Source organism: Eubalaena glacialis, chromosome 14, assembly GCF_028564815.1.
Source record: "Eubalaena glacialis isolate mEubGla1 chromosome 14, mEubGla1.1.hap2.+ XY, whole genome shotgun sequence".
Taxonomy (NCBI): domain Eukaryota; kingdom Metazoa; phylum Chordata; class Mammalia; order Artiodactyla; family Balaenidae; genus Eubalaena; species Eubalaena glacialis.
The window spans coordinates 61,771,816-61,797,354 of NC_083729.1; the positions used below are offsets into that span (position 1 = coordinate 61,771,816).

Consider the following 25,539-nt stretch of genomic DNA (forward strand, 5'->3'; position numbering starts at 1 on the left):
TAAAACCTAGAGCAAGCAGCCAGCTTAGATTTAAGAAGACTGAATGGAAACAAAAACAGTGCTGGGAAGCAGTGAACAGTGGTTTGAGTGTTATGGAAAATCTAATGAATAACAAAGAGATAAAACTGCAGAGATACAAGCAATACAGAAGAGAGTTTAGTTTTATTTTAATTCAGAAACTATTTCTTGAACATCTGTTATGTATCTGGCATTATGGTACATGCAGAAGATGCAGTGATGAACGAGGCAGATGTGCTTCCATTTTTCTTAGAACTTATTGTCTATTAGGGAAGGTTAAAAAGTCTAAAATGATTAAGAGGAAAGGCATGGTGGATACATCTAGGAGACCCAATCTGCATATAACTGGAATTCCAGAAAGAGAACATCACTTAAAAACTGGTGAAGATGTTAATTTTCATAGTTATAAAGGTGCAAGCTATAGTGATCCAGGCAGAAACAGTATAAACGTAAAAAGTAGACTAGCCTTAGATAGCCAAGCAACACATTCTCAAGGTTGAGTGGAAAAAAAGATTGATTGTAATGCAGTACATGCATTTCAAGTCAAATCCCAAGTTGTATGCTAGGATGGTATTCTCAGACATGTATGGGCTCGAAGAACATTTCATCTGTCTATCTTTCTGAAAATATTACTATCAAAATGAACAACTTAAGAAATGGAGAAGTTATGATATAAAATGATTGGTGATGAGTAATGAAACCATTTAAGCATAGAGTAAGATCCAAATAGTCATTCGTATCTTTATAAAATAACATAAATTGTAAAAAAAAAAAAAATTACTTAAAATTAAAAACAATAATAATTTTGGTCTAAAATATGTCATCAGAAATGGGCATGGGGACTTCCCTGGTGGTGCAGTGGTTAAGAATCCGCCTGCCAATGCAGGGGACACGGGTTCAAGCCCTGGTCCAGGAAGATCCCACATGCCGCGGAGCAGCTAAGCCTGTGCGCCACAACTACTGAGCCTGCGCTCTAGAGCCCGCAAGCCACAGCTACTGAAGCCCGCACGCCTAGAGTCTGTGCTTCACAACAAAAGAAGCCACTGCAATGAGAAGTCTGCACACCGCAACAAAGAGTAGCCCCTGCTCGCCACAACTAGAGAAGGCCCGCGCGCAGCAACAAAGACCCCACGCAACCTAAAATAAATAAATAAATAAAAAATTTTTTTAAAGTGGCATGTAAGCCAAGGTGTAAGGGCTTTTAAATTTATACAGAAGAAATCGGTGGTTTCACATTTCTTTTAAAACTAAAGATACCTATTAGTAGAATAAAAGTAGGAGAATGATTATCTTCTAAACCATTGGGGTGAGGAAGACGTTTGGGATAAAATCCCATATAGAACAAAAGGAAATGGCAAGCATGCCCCAAAAGAACAGAAACATAAAATAACATGACAACAATTATTGTTAAGTTCAGATCAGTTTAACACATTTATTGAATGTTCACTAATTGCCAAGCATGATTTTAGGCACCAGTGATAGTGAAGGGGAGAAAGACCACAAGGAAATTAAACATATATATATATACTATGTCTATTAACAACGAGTGCTGTGGCGGAAAGTAACAGAAAAGGGAAATAGAAGTGCTCTTTTTGGGGAATGAGGAGCCGTGCAACTTTCAATAAGGTAGTTACAGAAGGTCTCATTGAATAGGTGATATTTGAACAGACACCTAAAGGAGGTGAAGGAGCAAACTGTTCCTTGGATTGAGAGCATTCCAGAGAGAAGGAACAGCAACTGCGAAAGGCTTCTCAGGTCCATGCCTATGTAGTTTGTTTTGTTTGAGAAGTATAAAGGATGCTTAGGATTGGAAGTAGAGAAGGATAGGGAGAAGTATGTGGTAGTTTGGGGGTAGAGAGTGCATGGAATGTGTGGTGTAAACGCTTAAGTATTAGCTTTTTCTCTAAGTGTGATGAAAGGTTTTGAGTTTAGGAATGGCAAGATCAACCTGGTTCTGTGTTTAATATGGAGTGAGGGTGGGTGAAAAGGCAAAGACAGAAACAGGGACCATTATGAGTCTATTATAGTAATTAAAGGAAAAGATGGTCGTAGATTGGACCAGAGTGATAGCAGTTAGACATCAGAAATATTATAGCACTATTTGAAATAATGTTTTTGAAAGGTAGTGATAAGAAAATGTAGGTAAGTGATAAAAGGCAGGATGTAAAATTACACTGTATGATCACAAATTGAAGAATTTCTATCTATAAATAGAAAACGGTGATTAGCATTTATACTTTAGGGTAGGAATATTTTAGATTTTTGTACGTGTGTGTGTGTTTCTTATGCTTTTGTGTATTTTCCAAATGGTTTTTTATAGTTGGGGAAGAAACTAAATTTTTCAAAATATTTTTCTTTCATAGAACAAAGAGGTGAAGAAAAAGATATCAGATTCAAAGAAAACATCTGCATCTACTTTAAAGTAAGTAATTCCATCATCTCCTATGTGAGAATGACTATGCATATGAATTAAAATTTTTTAATTTTTACAGTGACATTTTTAATATATTTTATCATCCTGACTTCAGTTTAAATGGGACATCAAACTGAATTATTTTAAACTTTTTTAGATTTAAGCTTTGCATCTTTAGAAGTTTTAGAAGTTAGAATTTTATTCTTTGCTAAATTTTTTTCTCCTTTTAATAGAAAAGAGACAGATGCTTCCAAGGCTGTTGAAACTGTGACTTCAGCTTCTGCTAGTAAGTTGTTACTTTCAGTACTCCTCCAAATGAGTATGTTTTGTCAGATGACTAGAAACTTCTTGTAAGATGATGCTAGGAAAACATTATTCATTGTGCTTTAGGAGAAGGGGGACCCACACTGGCTCCTGTATTAAGCTAATGGTTAATATTAAGTAGTTTAATTATGAAATCTCTTGTGGAATAAATATAAGGACTCAATGAGATAATGTATGCAAAATACCTATCGTAGTTACATAGTTAACAGCTATTTAGGTTAATTTTGCAGTATCTGTCTCCATTCCCTCCCAGTAAACTGACAAGACAAAACATAAAGGTATGTTAAGATTGCTTGTGTGGTCCCTTTGATTTTGAAAGTCTGCTAAGAACCAAAAAGTAAACAAAAAAGACTAAACAGAAATAGGTGATATTACACTCATGTGTTATTTCTTTACACACAGGCAAATACTTCAGGTCTTTATTATGAATCTAGCTAAATGAATTTTGCATACAATTTTAAACCCAGTTTATTTATTTTTTTCTCAGTCCATTTAGGATTGGAAATGTCGAGAGAAAAAAGTTATTGCCAAAACATACACTCTTGAATCTAGTAAACAGTGTGATAGTGAAGGACAAGACAGAAAGGCTGAAATAAACAATATATTAGGAAACTTAAATTGTGTTTCGCATGTTATCTTTTCGAAAGGTAGGTAGTTTATGGATTTATATTCAGAATAGATAAAGAGTTTTTGGTATTAGAGCTAATATTCAAGTGACTGGAAAATTGGATTGTGTAGAATATCTCAATTTTCCATAATGTTTAGTTGGATAGTGTCCTGAAGTTATTGGAAGTTAGTGGAGGTGACTATGAGTGGCTTCTGGAAGGCAATAAATTTTTACTAAAGTTTTAAATGTGAACGTGTAAACGGATAATATTTAGAGGCAGAAGATTACTTCAGTTAGGGAGATGACATAAAAAAGGTAACAGAAAGGCCTTGAAGAGCAGTGCTGGGGTGTTTTTTAATTTGACCCCATTAACAGCATTTCTCAAAATGTGTTGCGTGAAAGACTTATTCATAGAACATGTTTTGGATCAGGTAAAGTTCAGGATATGTATTATACCTTTTTTTTTCCTTTAAAAAATAATCCACAAACACATTCACTTTATGAAATCCTGCAGGAAAGAAACCTATTTAACTTTGTTTAACCCACTGTTTCCAAAGCTTGGATAAGTGCACCCCATTTTTTCTGTGTAAGACCTAGTAATAATTGGTACAAACTCTGGGAAATTTCCTTAGAGAATAAAGAACCACTAGTTGTTTAGGATTCTCATGTAGATTGGATACATGGAGTGATTGAAAAATCCTATTGAGAAAACATTTGGGATTCACTTTCAGGTAATTAGGACCTGATATTAAAAGGTTAATTAAAATGATCTGGGATGCTAAAATCTGAATTTTTATTATATAGAATTTTTTAGTGGAAAAAATATAAAAATTAAAAAAATAATTTAAAAATTTCAAGGTTTCAGGGCGGATGGAGTTTTCTAGACGAATGTGGTCATGTTGATTATAATAAAAGTTAGCTGCAGTGATTTCTTTGAACTGGGGGAGAACATTGCTGAATATCAGGTATCAAGGAATATCTATTGGAGATATCATTTAGTCAATCACATGGCATTGAAAGTGGGATACTTAGGAAAATTTTTTGTTAAGTTTAAGGTCTGAATTTTGGGAATGGCCCTAACATAATAAAAGTAATGTGTAGGGGGAGAAGTGCTTCAAGTTAAGTACTTCCTCCCTTCGAATATAAATGTAGAAAGAAAGAGAGGAGCCCAAGGCTGAGAAAGTGTCAGGTGAGAAAGATAAGATAGCTTTTTGAGATCAGCAATGTCAGATTGAAGAGGGATAGGAAGTCAGGGTAGTTTTAAAGAGAACTTTGGTTATAAGCACAAATCAAAAAGGATGTAGGAAAGTACAGGGAGGGAGCAAAAGCCTAATTTTATCAGAAAGGGAAACTTCAGAACTTTTACCCAGTGCTGATTACTTACTTACTGAGCACTCGGCTATATGCCCATAATTAGAGGTGCTTTATAAAGTGGTTAGGATACATCAGAGTTATTTCTAAGTAGCTTATAGTTTAACTTGTGCCAGAAGACAGAAAACAAGGGAAAGAAACCTGCCATGGTTACACTATTTATAGTAGGCAATTTGTTATCTCACTTAATATTTCAGACCACCCTATGAGTATAGTTCATACTGTTCTCGTTTGATAGATGAGGAAACAGATTCAGAGAGGTTAAATGACTTACTCAAGGTCACATGGAAGAGTTAGGATTCAAACCCAAAACTGTATGCTTCCCAAGCTTTTCACCTATACTAAAGTACCTCTCTGAGAATGAAAACTTGTTCTATATCTCCTTTGATTGCTCTTCTTTTATCTTCCCTTCATTGTTTCCCTAAATGTCTGTTCCTCTTCTCATGTCCTACTTTTCTTGCTGGTTGATTTCTTTCCTTTCCATATCTTTAAGGACCAATGACATCTCCCATACATACATAAACCTCTTCTGCCCCCTCACGTTTACGCCTCATTTTCTTGTATTATCTAACAACACCACTAGTTATCCAGTGTAGGAATCTGTTAGTAATCCTTTACCCTGTCTTGTCTTCTTTTTTGTCCCACCCAGTTCAAACTTAAATAACATCGTTCCTCTTCTCCTCCAATAGGTGGCTGATTCAAATTAGTTCTCTCTTGAATATACCTCAAATTATCTCACCTTTACTCCATCACAGCTGTAAATGTTTTAGTTTAGACTCACATTTGAATTTTTGAAGATAGCCTCCCGACTGGCGATTTTTATTCTACTCTGCTCCGGTATTAACACTCTTGCCCTGAGGTCACTTTAAAGCAGATCTGATCATTCCACTCCTAGTGACCCACAGGGGAAAGCCCAAATTCTTCATAACGACCCCTTCCCCTTTGGCCCAGATGACTTTTTCAATCTCTTGTCACGCAACTGTATATTATGTTTAAGCTACTCAGAACAGTTTATTTTCCAGCTGTGCTATTTCATTTCTTGAGTCTTTATGCTATCCATTTGTGTGGAATCATTGTCTAAATTCCAGTTAACTTCACTTAGTAAGCACTTATGAAGTAGCTATTTAGTAGGTGCCAGGCCTCGTGCAAGGTATTGAAAATACAAAGTCAATTAAGACTCCTTTTGGAGGGTCGAGGTGGGGCAAATTCTAATTTATCTTTTAAGGCCCATCTCAGATGAAGCTTCTTTGTGATACCTTCCCTGACTCTTAGGCAGTTAAATGCTCCCAACTCCCTCCTAGAAATACTGTATTGTGTACATTAAATCACTTGGTATTAATAGGTTGTTAATAAGTCTGTCTCTTTCACTTGGCTGGGTAAGGGAATATTTGTAGTTTTATTTTTCTGTACCTTAGTATCTAATGTGGTGTAAGGGTTAATGAATAAATATTTGCTGGAGGAAGAGTATAGGGATACTCAAATCACATTTGTATTAGTGTTATAACTGAACCCATGGAAGGCAACTAGAGATTATCATACTAAGTGAAGTAAGTCAGAAAGAGAAAAATAAATACCATATGATATCACTTATGTGGCGTCAAAAATATGACACAAATGAACCTATTTATGAAAGAGAAACAGAATCACGGACATAGGGAATATGTGGTTGCCAAGGGGGAGAGAGAGGGCCAGGAGAGGGATGGATTGGGAGTTTGGGATTAGCAGATGCAAACTGGTATACATAGAATGGATAAACAACAAGGTCCTACTGTATGGCACAGGAAACTGTATTCAGTATCCTGTGATAAACCATAATGGAAAAGAATATGAAAAAGAATGTATATATTTGTATAACTGAGTCACTTTGCTATATAGTGGTAATTAACACAACATTGTAGATCAGCTATACTTCAATAAAAAAAAATAACTGAACCCATGGAAAAACACATAGTGAACCAGAATTTTCTGATTTGTCATTCTTGATTTAATGATTTTTTTCTTCTGTAAGATTTTATTGGTTTCCTTTTTTTTTTTTTAAGTGCATGTCTTTTTATCTTTTCAATTCCCAGATGAAAATGACTTTTTTTGTTTCAGTCAGTTATTTCCCCAATAAAAGCACTCTGCCCAAATAGTTCCCACATGTGAGTTCCAGCAAACCTTAAAGGAAGTAATAACTCTAGTTCTGATTTCAACTATTCCATAGCATGCAGAGGAAAGGAAAACATTCTTTAAAAGGGAGTATGGAGGGAGGGGGAACAGGAAGGAAAAAACAGGCTAATACCAACATCGAATGCTGACAAAGACGCTGCACACTTAGCACAATGGCTAAAATAAGAAAATGGTAATACCAAATGCTATTGAAGATGTGGAGAAACTTGTACATTGCTGGTGGGAATGTAAAATAGTATGGCCATTCTCGAAAAAAGTATTGTAGCTTTTTAACAAAACTAAACATGTGCTCACCATAGGACCCAGCAGTTACGCTCTTGGGCATTTATCTCAGGCAAGTGAATTACATTTCACACAAAACCTGTTCACACAAAACCAGTACACAAATATTTATAGCCTCTGTATTAATAGCCAAGAGCTGGGAACAACCCTAATGTCCTTCAGTAGGTGCATGGCTAAACAAACCGTGTTATGTCTGTAGCATGGAATACCTACCACTTAGCAATAAAAAGGAATGAATTATTGATACATGCAACAACTTAGATGGATTACAGAGGAATTGTGCTGATTTAAAAAACTCAATCTAAAAAAATTATGTATTGTAAGCTTCTATTTACATAACATTCCTGAAATGATAAAATTAAAGAGATAGAGAACAGATTGGTGGTTGTCGGATTCTGGGGGAGGGAGGAGATGACTCTTTCTATAATGGGTAGTAGGAAAGATCCTTGTGGTGGAACTGCTCTTTGTCTTGACTGATGGTCACAGTAATCTACACGTATGTGATAGAATTTCATAGAACTAAATATACATTACGTGCATGCAATCTGGGGAAATTGGAATGTTTGTAAATTATATCAATGTCAGTTTCCTGTTTATGATATAGTACTTAGTTATGCAAAATATTACCATTAGAGGAAACTCCGTGAAGGGTATATGGGATCTCTCCCTATTATTTCTTACAACTCCATGTGCATATACAGTAATCTCAAAATTAAAAGTTAGAGAAATGTTTTAAAATGTTGATAAAGCTATCATAGTAAACTAGAATTATAGAACAATTTCACTTCTGAATATTTGATGTAAAGTTTTAAAGTAAAATTTTAGTGTCTGGAAGTACCTTAAATGAATAACATAGTATGCCCAAGAGGGGGAGGGGGGTCATGTCAGAAGTATAAAGATGGTTCAAAATTAGGAAATCTGTCAATTCCATTTACTATATTAAATAGAGGGTGATAAATGCTGAGAAATTCTTAAAGTAGGTGACTACTTCCTTAATATGATAGTGTGTTTGTGTATATATACTTTATTTATTTATATACATAACAAATACACATATATCAAGTCAAAAGCCAGCATATGCGTAAGAGTTAAACAGTGGAAGCGTTCCCATTAAAGTTGGGACCAAAACAAGGGATACTCATCATCACTTCTATGAGTTAAAATAAATATTGTTCTAAAACTAATAGCCATTAGCCGGTGCACTACAAGTCAAGAGGCATAAAAATTGGAAAGTATGATAAAACATTATTGTTTGCAAATATGTATGATGGAAAACCCAATAGAATCTATTGAAATGCTATTAAATAGCCATCCTAATTCTCTAAATTACTATAAAGTTTTAATTGCTTTATTACATAAAAAACCATTCATAATAATATACTAATAAAATATTAATATACTAATAAAATATTAATATACTAATAAAATATTCCATTTGTAATAATAAAAGTAGAAGCTATGAAAAGAAAACTTTTAAATACTAAGAGGCATAAAATAAGGCTTAAATGAGAAAACAGCTCATTTTTGGATAGAAAGCCTCTCACCATTATATAATATGCCTTTTTTTCTTATATTAAAAGATAATTATTAGGAACCTAACTAATACCAGTAAAGATTTTTTGAATCTATATAAGCTGATAATAAAGTTTATACATAGAATAGACAAGAAAATTCTGCAAAGGAAGAGTAATTAGGACAGACCAGCACTAACAGATATTAAAATACATTACAAAGTTAAAAGATTTATATAGTTTCATATAGTTGCATAAATAGACAAAAGATCAGTAGGACAGAATAGATTCCACGGATACTCCCCCAAACATATGGAATATCAGTAAATCATTATGGTAATATTTCAGATTAGCAGAGAAAAGATCAATTATTCATTAAATTGACTAGCCTCTTTGTGAAGAATATAGTTTATAGTATCAAGATAAATTACAGGGACTTCCCTGGTGGCGCAGTGGTTAAGAATCCGCCTGCCATGCAGGGGACACGAGTTCGAGCCCTGCTCCGGGAAGATCCCACATTGCCGCGGAGCAACTAAGCCCGTGCGCCACAACTGCTGAGCCTGCACTCTGCAGCCCACGTGCCACAACTACTGAAGCCCGCACGCTTAGAGCCTGTGCTCCACAACAAGAGAAGCCACCGTAATGAGAAGCCTGCGCACCTCAACGAAGAGTAGCCCCCGCTCGCCACAACTAGAGAAAGCCCGCGCACAGCAACGAAGACTCAACGCAACCAAATAAATTAATTAAATAAATAAATAAACAAATAAATTACAACTGGATCAGAGATTTAACATGATACATAGACAGCAGTAAAAAGTATTGAAAGAAAATGTGGAGGGTTTTTTGGTTTGTTTTTAATTTCAGAATGAGAAAGTCCTCCCCTATCGAGAAGACATTGATTACATGAAAATATTTTTGTATAAGTATTTCTCATAACTTTTTAAAAAGTTGTTACCTATATGATACAGATTAATTTTAATGTATAAAGAACTCTAATAAGAAAATCCTCAAAACCCAAAAGATAAATTGGCAAATATTAAGAATAGATCACAAAAAAATAGAGATAAATTACACATATGAAAATTGACACAGCTTTACTTAAAATTTACGAAACAAAGATTAAATCATACTAGTTTCTAGCTCAGATTGGAGTGATTAATAACTTCTTTTACATACTGTGTTTGTGTGGAAATGGGAAGCCCCACTCTTGTATACTATTGATGGCAATATTAATTGGTACAACCTTTCTGGAGGACAATTTCATGTTTGTTAAAATTTAAATCTATCCCTTTGTCTCAGCAAGTCCATGGCTAAGAATTTGCCTATAGTTATAGTTCCATGGGCATACAAAGATGAGTATAAGGATGTTTCTTGCAGTGTTTTTACCAAAATTATGCTAAGTTAGCTCTTTCCTAAATCTAAGTGATGTTTTTTTAATGTGTTACTGATATATTTTTCTTGTTATTTTAGCCAAACCTGGACAAACCAAGACATCTGCAGCCAAAGTAAATAAATCTTCAGGTATGTTTTCTATATTAAGATCCTAGACATGTTAACTTTAAATTATTTAAGCAGTTTTTATCAGTAGTCTTGGATCTCATGTGACACAGTGTGTGCTGAGTATATACCAATCTGTGAAATTTATAGTCATCTAGAAGTTTTGAGAAAGCAGGTTTAGTAGATAATGCTCTTTCCTTGCAGTGATTATCAAAATAAAATAATTTAACTGGCAAACTGTTTCTCATGATGAATATTGGCGATATTTCCGCCTTTCTCTTTTATTGAGGTCTTCTCTGTTTACTTTCTTTTATAAACAAACTTACAGCAAATTATGTTCTCTTTGCATTTTTTATGGGCTATAGTGGATTTTAAAGTAATTATTAATTTTTTTCTCCTTCCCCTAGCATTTTCCCCATTTCTGTTAAATGCTGGTTAATTCAGAGTCATCTTTTTAAGAGGATAGAGATCAATGTATTAATTGTCTTTATAATGGTAGGAAGGAAAGGAAGCGGTCTTGAACCACTGTTAGTGGCAGATCCATAATTATCACATAGTAGTTTCTTAGAAGCAGTAATCTGAGGGAGTCAGGTGTGGCTAGAAAACATGTTTTGAAGATGCACTTCTTTAGCAAACAGTTTGATACTACTTTAATAGTAAGTTTATAGGAGTCATTGGTGGAAATCTGGGGGAGTGGGTGCTAAAACCAGTAGCTTCCCCCTTGAGTGTTGGAAGTTAATTCTAGATATTTTTTCCTTAAGTTCTGGTACCCAACTAGAAGTAGTAAAGTGAATCGACTTGTGGTAGTAACATAGGATAGTGAAAGAAACACCTTAAGAGCTCACTGGGGCTAAGGTTACTGCAGTGTGACAAAACGGGAATGACTAAGAAATGACTGGTTGAGTGACAATCTATAAAGATTGGTATTTCTCTTTTTGAGCAAAAATTAAGGTCTGTCTTTGGATATAAAGGGTGGATTTGTAAACTATTCTGATTAAATTTTGCAGATGTCAGTAATTCTTTTTGTTTGTTTAATAACTTCAAAAGCATGATCATATTCTCACAAAAGGTCCTGTTAGGTAGTTAAGGCAGTTACCACCCTGGTTTATAAATGGGGAAACGTGCACAGAAATCAGTAAATTCCCCCAGACTTCACACCTTGACTTGGAATTCAACTTGAATTCACTGACTTGTGATCCTGGGCTTTTTCCTTATACTACCTTGCTCGTTGGGCATCCTGATTTTCAGAGCTAAACCTCCTGTTGCTCTCTGAATGAAAAGGTTTTTGACTCTGGTAATCTTTTTAGTGACACTTAGATGATCACAGTCTTTATAAACAACATCATTTTGGAATATAAGCAACAGTAATATACATATGTACAAAGAAGGGTCAGAACAGTTTAAATAATCCTGCTCAGATAGGGCCCACTAGGGATGAGTCAAAATAGTCTTTATGTGGCCTGACCATGATGTAGGTATTCTTAAGTGCTTTTTAGTCAACTGGGAGCCAAGGAAGCATGAGCTGGGAGGTCCTCAATATAACTGCTTTTGGAGCCATTAAAGGCATCGTGGGATTGTGTTTATATCCTTGAAGTTAGTAATTTTGCTTCTAATTACTAAGTTGATTCACACATTTAGAGATATGTGTAACTTGCCTGAACGCTGTTTTTAAGTACCCCAAAGGGGAGGTGAATTCTTATTTCAGTGATATTTTTCTTCCTAAAGAAATTATCATTTCTAATTTAGCAAATGACCTGTGTCCCTAAAGATGATAGCATTTTATGTTTTGAATAAAATATAGTTTGTTGCTCTTATATTCTTTGTGAGGTTCTTTGGGAATTGTTGATACCAGTTAAATAAATCAGTTTTGACTAAGCTTTTGTGATTTAGGGAAATCAGCGGGTTCTGTAAAATCTGTGGTAACAGTAGCTGCTAAAGGTAATAAAGCTTCAATCAAAACAGGTAAGACTGTTGGAAAAGAGAGGTTATATTAAGTTTATTCTTAATTCTGCGTTAAAGAATGTAATAAATATGATATCAAAAGCAAGTTTTAATTTGTAGTATGTAATAACATCTTAAAAAGTTTAGTAAATAATTCTTTGATATTTAGAACCTGACACACATAGGACTTTTGTTTTTTGATGCTTTGGTCTTTGACAGTATCTGCCATTGCAGATACATTTTTGTTTAGGAAACATTTCTGACAGCCATATAATCATAGGTTGCTCTGCCACTTCCCCCCCTGTTTAATCTTTTTTTTACTCATTTTTTTAGAGCTGTCACTTCATAATACCTTCCCCAGCTTGTAAAATTCCTCTGATATTTGTCACTTTAAAGATTTTCTTTCCATGTTACAAGGATGTATCCACCATAAAGAAATGGAACACTAAATTGTAACATGTTGAAAATAACATCCGTTTATTAATATATTTTTCCAATTGACTAATGTAATTTTAAAGAATCTTTGTGGAAGTTATAAAATAATGATTTTTGTGTGTGTGATTATGGTGTGCTTTTGCCACATGAGGATTTAATAATTTGTGAATCATTAATAGCCCTCAACAAAAGTTGTATCTCAGTTTAAATTTGCTTTTAATCTTATTGGTAAACAGATACTGAAAATAAATGGAAATAAGTATGTGGAAAAGAGCTGCTTTTATAATAAAGTTGAACTACTTATTTACTAATATATTAGTATGAAACATGCTAAATGACTGAATAGACCCTTAGAATAATGGTTCAACTCTACTTTTAAAAGCAAAATCTAGTGGAAAGAAGTCTCTAGAAGTCAAAAAGGCTGGAATTGTCAAAAACAAAGACGCCAGTAAACCTGTGATTGTACCAGGTAAGCTTGAAATGCTGTCATGCAGTGCTTTCTTTTCATTCAATCCTATTGGTATACATTCTGGGTATATTTTGAAATCGTTGCTTAAGAATCTTCAAAAGGATTATTTGGTGTTTCAAAGGAAAACTTGTATTAGCTTTGTCTTAAATCAGGTCAGCCTAAGGAGACTTGAAGTAACAAAATAAACTAGCTTAAGTTCCTGTTTAGATGCATTAGTTTAATTATATTAGTGTGTTTTTCTAGACTATTAAAGCAGACTATTTCATGCAGAAAACTCTGAAATAAAGATGAGTGTGGAAGTCAAAGCCACTGAAAATGGTGCTAAAGAAACTATTTCAGGTAGGTCAATAGAAATTTTATTTTGTTCTCTTATGTTTAAAGATAGAAAATTAAATTTTAGGAAAATAATTTTGTGTCTCATATATATATATATATTTTTTCAATACCAGAGTTATACCTAAGTGAAATTAAGAATATTATGATTCAGATCTTCACCTTGTCTCTTGATTAGTCTGAAATTTTGCTCTCAGAAGGAATAAAACTGAATGTATTATTGAAAAGCCAGTGTTACTTATGTAGCTATATCCTACTTAAATTCTCTAGTCTTTTACCCATTGTATACATTTTCATGTAGCTACTATTTAATCCATTGTGGAATAAAGTGGGATCTTGATAAATAAAGTATATCTGCATGAATTCTTATTTTATTTTGCCTCTTAAGAAGCTGCTTTGGAGGCCACAGAAAATGAACCAGTTAACAAGGTCAGTTTTTATATTTTACTTATTTTTTTAAAGCTTAAGAAATTTTGACACAATGTATTTTTCTTACTGTAAACCTAGGTAAAAAATACACAGATTTGGTATGGTGAAAAATCCTGGTCATTGGAGACTTTTAAAATATGGTTTGAGTTAAAAAAAATCTTGAGTTACAAAAATTTAGGTGCAGATTATCAATAAATGTACATGTTATTGAGGATTACTTTTCACTGAGAAGAAAATGTTAGGCCAGTTGGGTTTTTGAGTAGATAACGGGTTGTCAAATTAGAACCAATGGAATTTTGTGAAATTTCTTTTTTCTTAGAAGCAAATTGGAGATACGTTAGTATTTAGAATACCATTTATTTTTTGTGTTTTTAGAGGAGCAAGTGGGGTTTGCAGTTCTATTTGAAGGGCATAAAGTTCACTTTATTGTTTTCATGTGCTTATATCTATTATTATGAATATATTAAGATTTCATTAATTTAGACTTTACTGGTTAAGATCTTGAGATCCTTCAGGTGCTCAGGATAAGTTTATTTTAGACTGGTTGTTACATTCTTCGAGTAGTAACTAAGTAAGTAGTATGTGTTAACTTACTGTTTTGTTTTAAGAAGAATATTGTAAAACACCAGTAGAGTATCTTAGATTTACTTACTGCACTTTAGAAGGAGTCTTTTTTTATATATATATAAATTCATTCATCTTCTTTATTATTTTATTTTTGGCTGCGTTGGGTCTTCGTTGTTGCACGCGGGCTTTCTCTAGCTGTGGCGAGCGGGGGCTACTCTTTGTCGCAGTGTTCGGGCTGCTCATTGCGGTGGCTTCTCTTGTTGCAGAGCACGGGCTCTAGGCACACAGGCTTCAGTAGTTGTAGCACACAACCTCAGTAGTTGTGGCGCGCAGGCTCAGTAGTTGTGGCACATGGGCTTAGTTGCTCCGCGGCATGTGGGATCTACCCGGACCAGGGCTCAAACCCGTGTCCCCTGCATTGGCAGGCGGATTCTTAACCATTGTGCCACCAGTGAAGCCCAGGAATCATTTTTGAACACAATTTACTTGCTAGTTAAAAATCATTCTCAACTAGCTTATGAAAATTGTAATTTCCCACCTTCCCCCACCAAAAGAAAAGTCACAAATTGCCAAATATTTGCCTTTGGGGATTTCGCCAACATCCACTAAAGGAAAAGTTGGCATTTATGAGAGTCATCTTGAAGAATAAAATAGATCTGAGAGAAGAGAAGGCAGAAATGAAAGTATTTACTTTGTAGTGGGGATTGGGTTATGGGGTAAGGATCCTAAGAGACTAGGTAAGCTTTTTTATATTGCCAACAAGGGATTATTTTACTCAGTAAGATAAAAGAATATGCACTGATTTGGAGCATGGGGATCTTAGCATCACAAGGCACAGGAATGGCAACAGTACATGAAAGGAAGGAGCTGTAGTCAGAGACGGGCAAATCTGTGTTTTTAAATTTATTTTTAAGCAGTGGTTGCAGAAGAGAACTGAAGACCTTGACTAGATGACAGATGGTATGACTGAATTATTCTGTGTACTTGAAGAGTGGAAAAGTGCATTTTGTTTTGTTTTTAATTTGTGGTTTAGACCAGCCTTCTGAATTAATCATATTTAGTATTAAATACAATTTAAATACTAACATAACGTATGATCTGCAGTGTAGATTTAAGTAAATATAACAGCAGTTAAGTTTTAATGTCAATTCTTAAATTGGTTTTGAAGGAAACAGAAGAAATTTGTGTGGTACTTATTTCTGATTTGCCTAATAAAGGATATTCTATTGAAGAAGTTTACAACCTAGTAAAACCATTTGGTGGTTTAAAGGATATTTTGATTTTATCATCTCATAAAAAGGTAAGAGTTGAAAATAGTTGTGAATTCATGTTGTCTGCAAGCACATTTTGAAAAACATTAACTTCACAAAACTAGGACAAAAGGGTTTAAGAGCAGCACCTCAGAATAAGCTGTCTCAAGTTAAGGCATTTTTAAAAAATAAAACACAGATAATCCTTTATTTTAAAAATATATTATTCTAATCAGATGTAGTTTTACGATGGGAAGGATGGATTTCCCCATTAAAGTTTTGCTCAAACATTTACTTTAACAGAAAATACTTTACATCTGTAATATGTTAATACAAAGTTTTTTAAACAACTTATAAAATTTTGTTGAGCACTCTACTAGTATTTCTTTTTGTTTTTTTACCAGTTATACTCAAATGGGAAATAACCATTTTCAGACTCAGACTAGTGAAGTCATCAGTATTTAGAACAACCTAGATTTATCTGTATGTCTTCAGTTTTCTATAATGAGTATATATTGCTTTTGTAATTTAAAAACAAAACAAAATATTGTTAATAATGAACAACTTGTGGAAGGTATTTTATAGGAAGTGAAATTTCAGGGAAGTTTAAATAATGGAAACAACACCGTTAGAGTGGTGGGAAGTAGTGTTCTTACTATAAGAAGGAGTTAATGATCACTAGAGATTTTTGAGAGTCAAGCAAGTGTGCTTAAGAAAACAAAGTAGGAGGGGAGAGTAAGTGTAAGTAGTCATATGCAGTTTTACCTTATGTTAAAAGTAGATTATTTGAATGGTTGTACAACTCTATAAATGTATTAAAAACCATTAAATTATATACTTAAACAGGTGAATTTTATGATATGTAAACTGTATTTCAATAAAGCTGTTTTCTAAAAAGCACATTATTTGTAATGTTTAGAGATGGACAAGAATAAGAAAGAATACATTTTTTAATGTAAGAATTTTATGTGATGATACATTAAAATGGGGGAAATTGTGGGAATCTAGGAATGAATAATTCAAATTCATACTTTGCATCATATACCAAAGTGGATGTGTATGTAGATAAATATAGAATCCAAATACAGAAAATCTAGATTGTTTATGCCCAGTTTTGATTAGAGTTGAGTAGAATTATTTGGAGATTTAATTTAATTTAATTTAATTATTTGGAGATTTAATATTTTTCTAGGTGTTATATGGAAAAATATCAGATTCAGTCATAAAAACATTTAAAACATTTGTGAAACTAAAATTAACATAATCAAAGCAAAATGGAAATAATAAATTCAAAATATTTATGTAAAATGAGAAACATGGTTCATATAAACATGCTATAAAATATTAAAAGTTTAATAAATTGGCAAATGACATAAAGAGATAATTTATTTTTAAAAATTACAACTATAAATAAAAATATGGACTATTTCCACCTCATTAACTATCAGACATATGGAAGAATGTTCAATCTCTTTACTTACCCAGGTATGAAAATTAAAACCAAAATGTATGGAGTTACAATTTTACACTTATGAAAACAACAAAATAAAAAATAACTTGGTAACCATTACATGTTTCTTTGATTCTTTCATTCCTCATATTTCTCATATTTTGTCAATCATTAAATTTATTTACTCAGTAAATGTTCATTAAATGTTTGCTACATGCTAGATACTGCTCTCGGTACTAAGGGTATAGTGATGAATAAGATAAATAAGATTTCCCTAGTGTCATTTACTACAATGTCCCTTCTTATTTCTCTTTAGTATTGCCTTATGAGTTCAGTTATTCATTATTTCTTGGTTATGGTCGTAATGTTCTAAGGAATGCTTTTTTTAATCTTAAAAACATTTACTAAGTTATTCAATTCATTTGACTCTTAAGTATTAAATTTTTTTAAGAAAAAGTAACTTAAGATTTATTTTTTCATTCTTGTAATTTGTATTTTAAAAGGCATTTATAGAAATAAATAGAAAATCTGCAGATTCTATGGTAAAATTTTATACCTGCTTCCCAATATCACTGGATGGAAATCAACTCTCAATAAGTATGGCTCCTGACAACATGAATTTAAAAGACGAGGTAAATAATAGACTTACCATCATATTTACTAGAATATTATTAAATTTTTAAATCAGATTTATTATAATCTGTTGTGTTTTCTAGTTTTCTTCTTTGGGTCACATATTTTCTCTCAAAACACTGAGAAAGCATCTTCCTATTTCTCCATAGTTGCCCATCTCATAGTTTGAGAGTTACCTCCATATTGAGGGAATCCAATCCCTCATGTATGTTGGAATGGAAAAAAAAAGTTGAAAACAGTAGTCTGTAAAGAACCCTATTCTTATCTCACTGCCATTATCTGTCATCCAAACTGGAATTCCAGAGGTTACCATTAAAATTTTTTTCTCTCATTTCTCATAACCAGCTGGTCACTAGGTCTGGTCTGTTTTAACTCCTGAATATTTCTGGAATTTGTTCCCTCTTCATCCCATTCACCATTGCTTCACCTCTTTAAAACGCCGGCTAAAATAGTTATTCTTTATATCCTCTACCTTCAGTTTTATCTCCCTCAAAACCTTTTTCACAAAGTCATGAGACTGGCGTACAATTCAAATCTCTTCAAATTCAACTGATTTAGAAACCCTTCGTTGTTTCTGTGTGGCCTACAAACATTTACTGCTAAGAGGCATGGAACAGAGATACTAGAATCTCTAGAGGAAGGTGGAAATGCATGTATTTTTTAAAATTAATACTTATTGGAGTATAGTTGCTTTACAATATTGTGTTAGTTTCTGCTGTACAGCAAAGCGAATTAGTTGTATGTATACATATATCCATTCTTTTTTAGATTTCCTTCCCATTTAGTTCACCACAGATCATTGAGTAGAGTTCACTGTGCTATACAGTAGGTTCTCATTAGTTATCTATTTTATACATAGTAGTGTGTATATGTCAATCCCAGTCTCCCAGTTCGTCCCACCCCCCCACCCCCGCTTGGTAACTATGTTTGTTCTCTACATCTGTGACTCTGTTTCTGCTTTGCAAATAAGTTCATCTGTACAATTTTTCTAGATTCCACATATAAGCGATATTATACGATATTTGTTTTTCTCTTTTTGACTTACTTCACTCTGTATAACAATCTCTAGGTCGTCCTCATCTCTGCAAACGTCACTATTTCGTTCCTTTTTATGGCTGAGTAACATTTCATTGTATACATGTACCACATCTTCTTTATCCATTCCTTTGTCTATGGACAATTTAGGTTGCTTCCATGTCCTGGCTTTTGTAAATAGTGCTGTAATGAACATTGAAAATGCATGTATTTTGAAAAAGCCTTCCATTGAGAATCACTCTAATGTGATGTAATTGCTGGGGTGGTTTTATATATATCAGTAGTGTCAAAGAGAAAAAAAAATTTAAGAACCGTAGTCTCATGAGATAAAGTTCCTTTTCTATACATTTAAGCCTTTTATCAGCTAGCTTCTTCCAGCTTTGACATCCCTGTCTTGTGCCACTCTTGGCCTCTTTATATAATTCAGCAGCACCAAATCACTATACACTTAATACCCTGTGATTTTTTTTTACTAGCCTACATCTCTGTTCTTCCTCATCCCCTATTTTGCTTAGCTGACTTTTTGTTGTGTAATTTGAATTCTCTTACTGTCTGCTAAATTAAATCTCTTATTCCTTGTATATGAATTTGAGTGTCTTCCCCTAAATGGTACCACCTTATTAGTCTTTAATGTACTTAGGGGATTAGGAAGAATTAAAGTCTGTGGGTAGGGTGGGACTTAGATAACTTGTTTTAGGAAGAGGGAAAGATTTTTGGAAGGAACAAATTTTGCTTACTCCTCATTTTATGAAGTAGTTCTTAATACTTATTCATATAGATTATTTTATTATATCAGTAAATCTTGACTAATTAAATATACAAATAGGAAAGAGCTTACACCTTCAATCTTCCTCTATTTGCCTTTCTAGGAAGCTATATTTACAACCTTGATTAGAGAAAATGACCCAGAGGTGAGTTTTGCACTTAAATGCTTTTGTACACTTGTTTAATTGATAGAAACATTGGTTGTTTTATTGTTCACCTGTCAAGAATTACAGAAAATCTTAGCACTAGTTTTAAAATATTGAGGTGATGGAGATGTCAGATGAGTCTTCTCTTGGTAAAAATAAGAAATAGAGGGTAAAAGAGTCCTAATGTGCAATATTTTTTAGATTCTGGAGTCATATTAACTGACTTGGGTAAATATTTGGTATATTAAGTGTTTTGGGTACATATTATGTTGATAGAAGAAAGATTATACTTCCTTTTTTAGTATATTGTTTCACTGATTATTCACATCTAGTACTAAGACCTCACTATCTTTACCCATATAGTCATTTTCTTACTCTTGGGAGAGGACATCACCTGACCTCTGAAAAATAAATTGTTAGTCTGTGTTTTACAGTTTGATACTTCAGCTGTTTTTCTCTTTTTCTATGCTGTTTCTTAAAAAAAAAAAAAAAAAAAAACTACAGGCAAATGTAGATAAAATTTACGATCGATTTGTACATCTTGATAACTTACCAGAAGGTGGACTTCAGTGTGTACTTTGTGTTGGACTTCAGTTTGGAAAAGTGGATCACCACGTATACATGAGTAATAAAAACAAGGTAACAGGGTCCCTTCTATTTTCGCTGTATGTTCTGTAGAGAATATATAATTGAACCCTATATTCTTATGGTCTGTAACTTTTAATTCAGCTTCTGAACTGAAGCACCTATAAACATTATTCAGCCTCTTAGCAGAATTATGATACACAATCATATTCTCTCCTGGGCTGTGGCAGGAAGGAGGAAGAACTCTTAGTTTGAAGGGGAAATAAAAACTTGCACAAGGGAGAAAGGTAATACGTGCAAAGAGCATTATCTTTTGGGGAAGTGCAGACTTGTGTTCATCTAGCCTTAACTACCTTTGTGACCTTAGCTAAGTTGGTTTACACTTTTAGTTCTTATTTATAAAATGAAAGGGTGTCAACCAGATATTTCTAAAGTCCCTTTACATTTTCTGTGCCCTCTGTCTCCTCTGTTTAATTCAGATGTGTCCGTGAAAATTAGATTTTGGTCAACCATGTATTACCTAGAAAGGTAGAAAGGGTTTTATAGCAAAGTTGACAGTATTTGCTTCATAAAAAATACCTAATTGACCAAGTAGTAGATACTAATTTCTTTGACATGTTTAAGAAATTTCTTTAACCATGTTTAAGTGTCAGTTCAGTGGCATTTAAGTATATTCACGTTGTTGTGCAGCCATCACCACTATCCATCTCCAGAACTTTTTCATTTTCACAAACTAAAACTCCCTGTCCATTAAACAGCAACTCTCCATCCCCCCTTTTCCTAGCCCCTGGCAACCACCATTCTACCATTTAAATTTCTGTCTCTGAATTTAACTACTTTAGGTACCTCATATAAGTGGAATCATACAATTTTTGTCCTTTTGTGTCTGGCTTATTTCACTTAGCATGTCTTCCAGCATGTGTTGTAGCATATGTCAGAATTTTCCTTCTTGAGGCTGAATAATATTCCATTGTATGCATGTACCACATGTGTTTATCCACTCGTCTGTTGATCGACACTTGGGTTGCTTCCACCTTTTGACTGTGAATAATACTGGTATGAATATGGGTGTACAAATACTTGTTCTGGTTCTGGCTTTCAATTCTTTTAGGTATATACTAAAAAATGAAATTGCTGGATCCTATGGTAATTCTACTTTTAATTTTTTTAGGAACTATTAATTAATACTTTTCTGTCTTTTCCAAAGGCAATTCTTCAGTTAGATAGTCCTGAATCTGCTCAGTCAATGTACAGCTTTCTGAAACAAAATCCACAGAACATAGGTAACCATGTATTGACCTGCACATTATCTCCAAAGATAGACTCATCAGAGGTAAGATTATTTTGTATCAACTTTTGTGCTTTTAGAAAATGAGGAAAGCATAAAGGTCATTCTCCCAAAGCTAGAAGATACACTCTGAAGCTGATTTCGAGAATTATTCTTGGGCAATAGTCAAACTCATTCTGAGTTTAGATACTGTTTCTTTTAAAAATTTATTTTGCAATCATTATTCCAATTTTCATGGTTTATGGAACAGTATAAATGAGAATAAATTGAGGTAATTTTAGAAAATGTAGCGTATTCATTCTGATGCTTACTATGGACATATGTGCAGAGTGATGCCATATACATAGCATGATTATCTCCAGAATGCAGTCTACATTGAGTCCATTTTGACTTCCTCCTGATAGAAGTTTTTTTCTTTTACTTGTTTAAATTATTATACTCTCTTCTTTTATAAGAAGGAAGATTTTACAGGTTCTTGGCTTGCACAATAATAATCTTTGAAAACTATGAATAGTCTACCTTTGAAAGAATTAAATTGAAACTCAGATGTTTTCTCTTTCTAATAGTTTCATTGTATCTCAATAGCAGGAGGTAAATAGGGCCTTATATTTGGTGGCTGCAGGTTTTTGTTAATCTGCCAAACTCTTGTGCTAGCTCAAGAAAGAGAAAATTCCACCATCTAAATCCAGATTAAGTAGAGCACCTATAAGTAAATGAATGCATCATGATACTGATTTAAGCACAAATTTTTTTTTTTTTAATTTATTTATTTATTTTTGGCTGCATTGGGTCTTCGTTGCTGCGTGCAGGCTTTCTTTCGTTGCAGCGAACGGGGGCTACTCTTCATTGTGGTATGAAGGCTTCTCATTGCGGTGGCTTCTCTTGTTGCGGAGCACGGGCTCTAGGCACACGGGCTTCAGTAGTTGTGGCACATGGGCTTCAGTAGTTGTGGCACACGGGCTTCAGTAGTTGTGGCACATGGGCTCCGTAGTTGTGGCTCGCAGGCTCTAGAGTGCAGGCTCAGTAGTTGTGGCGCACAGGCTTAGTTGCCCTGTGGCATGTGGGATCTTCCCAGACCAGGGCTCGAACCCATGTCCCCTGCATTGGCAGGCGGATTCTTAACCACTGGGCCACCAGGGAAGTCCTTAAGCACAAATTTGTGTGGCTTGTTTAACCTGATTTCAGAAAAAAAATTTTTTTAAGTTTTTAGCATTTTTTTTTCTCAACAGAACATTGTATTTTTAAAACTTTGTGTTGTGGTATGTTTCAAGTTATTACTTTCCACTATGTTCAGAATTACAGTAAACACAGACTACACATAAATTTTTCTTCCAGAATTGTGGTCCCAAATTCTTAGACTTAAAGAAAATGAAACAAGTGGAAATTATATGAAACTTCTGCCTAAATTAATGCTTTATTTCCCACATCCTAACTCAACCTCATTCTTACAGCTTATTAAATTGAAGAGCACATTTAACTTATTATAAAAGACTTATTAGCTCCACCACTGATAAGCTAGCCTTGTAATCTTGAGCATGTCACATAATGTCCATTATATCCATTTAACAAATCATAAATTGGATAGTAGAGGCAGGTGGACTAATTTCAAGGTGTTGTAATAGTCTATATGAGAGGTAATGAAAGCCTAAGCTAGACTATGAGGTGGAAATAAATCCTGCCCCCAGATTTTTTTAATAACAGTTTTTAATTTACCATGTTTATAATGAGTTAATTAGTATCCTATGTTACCCTCTGTTCAATATCCTCCCCCCATTTTTGTTACCTGTAATGTTACTTCCACATGTAGTACATTACGACCTTTAATTCTATAACTATAGTTACCTTGCATACAGAGTATGAAGGCTTAATTCTAAGTACGGAAACCCAGTACCTGCATTTTTGATATCTTGATTATGAAGATATTTACTGCAGAATTTAGTAATGAGAGTAGGTCTATAAAGAAAGAAATACGTGTAACTTGCACACTTGGAAGTGACTCTCTTACACTCCCAGTCTTTTCTCAAAATGATGCTGTGTTTTTGTTCAGTATTTGGGTTATGGCTTTCCTGTACAGTTTAGGAGTTGTTTTTTTGTTGTTGAAAGGAAAAAAGAAGACTGTCTTCATGTTACTCGGGTCACATAACTTAATTACTATTTGTTGAATAGAATATGCTCTCTTCTTAGAGCTATTCTTCTGACACCCTGTTCTAAATTTATGGCCATTTGCTTTGTAAAGCATCTATATACCTTTGATTTTCTTTTTATTGCTCTTCTGAGTTACTTCTGTTATTTCTTGGACTCTGTATCTCCTACTCTCTTGGATTACTTTCTGTTTGCCAGAATATATTGTCAAATAATTTTCCCAGAAAGTATGTATGGCCAGTAAACTTTCTAAATCCCTGCATATTTGGAAATGACTTTATTTTTCTCTTACATGTTTCATTGATGGTGTGTCCAGGTGGAGAATTCTGTGCTCAGATTGTTCTTGCTTTTATTGTTTTGTTTTTCTTAACCAGTGTTGTTAAGGAGAAGGCTGATTCCAATCCTACCTCTATGTAATTTTTTTTTTCTCTTTGAAACCTTTTAGCATTTATCCTAATTCATTTAGCAAATAGTTATCTAATTCCTTCTCTATGCCAGCACTGTTTTAGACTTTGGAATACATTGGTAAACAGAGGAGTCAATGGCCCAATCTTCAAGGAGCTTATTATATATATATATATACACACACACACACACGTATATATATATACGTAGTGTGAGGTGGTAAAAAGTGCTATGAAGTGCTGTGGAGAAAAATCAAGAAAAAATGATAGAGTGTGCTGGATGGCGGGGTGTGCAGGGGGATATGTGTATTTTAGAGTGGTCAGGCCCCTCTGAGAAAGAGTTATTTGAGAGACCTGAAAGAAAGAAGTAAGAGAGCGAACTCTACTAACATATCAAAGAGAAGAGGCTTTTAGAGAGAACAAGAGCTAAGGCCTTAAGGACGTATTTGGTGATTCGGGAATTCCAAGGAGGATCAGTATGGCTGGTGCAGTGAGCAAGGTTTTAACTTGGTTTGGGACTTATTTCCTATATCCTGCTTAGATCATTCATTGAATTTATGAAATCTAAAAATTAGTGTGTTCCTTCATCTGAGGAAAATTTTCCTCTTATGTCTTTGAATATTTCTTCTCTTCAGATTTTAATGTTCTGTCTTTCTGGAAGTAGCACCTGTACTGATATTATGGATGCTATATCCTATTGAATTTTTTTTTTAGAAAAATTTTTTAGAGAGTATTCTTTAGAGTTGTTTTTAAAGCAGTTCTCTGAAATATCTTCAGTCAGTTTTGTATGCTTGATTTGTTCTCTCTTGTGCATTTGTTTTTCTCTTCTATTAATTTATGAATAAAGAAGCAAGTTAGCTAATACAGGTATCTGGTACAGATTTTCTCTACTCTCATATAGGTTGGTTTTGGTTTTGGTTTCCTCTAACAAGTTTCTCCCGTGAATGAGAAGACCGCTTGTAAGCACTGTGGATGGGACTTATCAACTGCCATCTTTAATTTTCTTTATATACCATTACAGTGTAGAGTGGATACCTTACCAGATACCCTAGTAAAGAAGGCCTTTACTCTGGGACTCCAACACCCACACCGGGAACCTCTCTAGAAATATTATTCAGTTTCTATACAATATAATTCTCAGCTTTTAATCTGAGAAAATCTAGAGAAAGATAGTTCTCAACTCAGCACACGATTCCCCACAGAAAAAGCCTTCAGCTAGTATATGTAAGTTCTAAAGGGCAGATATTTTTGCTGTTTTGTTCAGTGATGTATCCTAAGTGCCTGGATCAGTGCTTGGTACATAAGCACTGAATTTTAATTCCTCCTTTCATTTTGGGCCCCAGGACATTGCTTTCTTGGTGGTTCAGATACATGTTTAAAAGGATTATTGTTAAATTTTGTCCAGCACTTCTGTGTGTTTTGAGTAGAAAGCTTTCTAAGTCAACTAGTCTCTCATAAATAGAAGTCTTTTAAAA

The 25,539-nt window shown here is 33.9% G+C and overlaps 1 protein-coding gene across 4 annotated transcripts in view; it reads left to right on the forward strand.

Moving 5' to 3' along the window:
- The window catches only part of ZNF638 (zinc finger protein 638), a 76,827-nt gene that overhangs the window by 35,894 nt on the left and 15,394 nt on the right, over positions 1-25,539 (forward strand). For all 4 annotated transcript variants that reach the window (XM_061210568.1, XM_061210566.1, XM_061210565.1 and 1 more), the window contains 12 exons: positions 2,382-2,440; positions 2,665-2,717; positions 10,166-10,216; positions 12,083-12,154; positions 12,951-13,037; positions 13,308-13,376; positions 13,759-13,799; positions 15,535-15,666; positions 17,570-17,698; positions 19,604-19,645; positions 20,150-20,284; positions 21,438-21,563. In XM_061210568.1, coding sequence (XP_061066551.1) covers positions 2,382-2,440; positions 2,665-2,717; positions 10,166-10,216; positions 12,083-12,154; positions 12,951-13,037; positions 13,308-13,376; positions 13,759-13,799; positions 15,535-15,666; positions 17,570-17,698; positions 19,604-19,645; positions 20,150-20,284; positions 21,438-21,563 — 996 coding nt within the window. The remainder of the gene's footprint in view (positions 1-2,381; positions 2,441-2,664; positions 2,718-10,165; positions 10,217-12,082; positions 12,155-12,950; positions 13,038-13,307; positions 13,377-13,758; positions 13,800-15,534; positions 15,667-17,569; positions 17,699-19,603; positions 19,646-20,149; positions 20,285-21,437; positions 21,564-25,539) is intronic.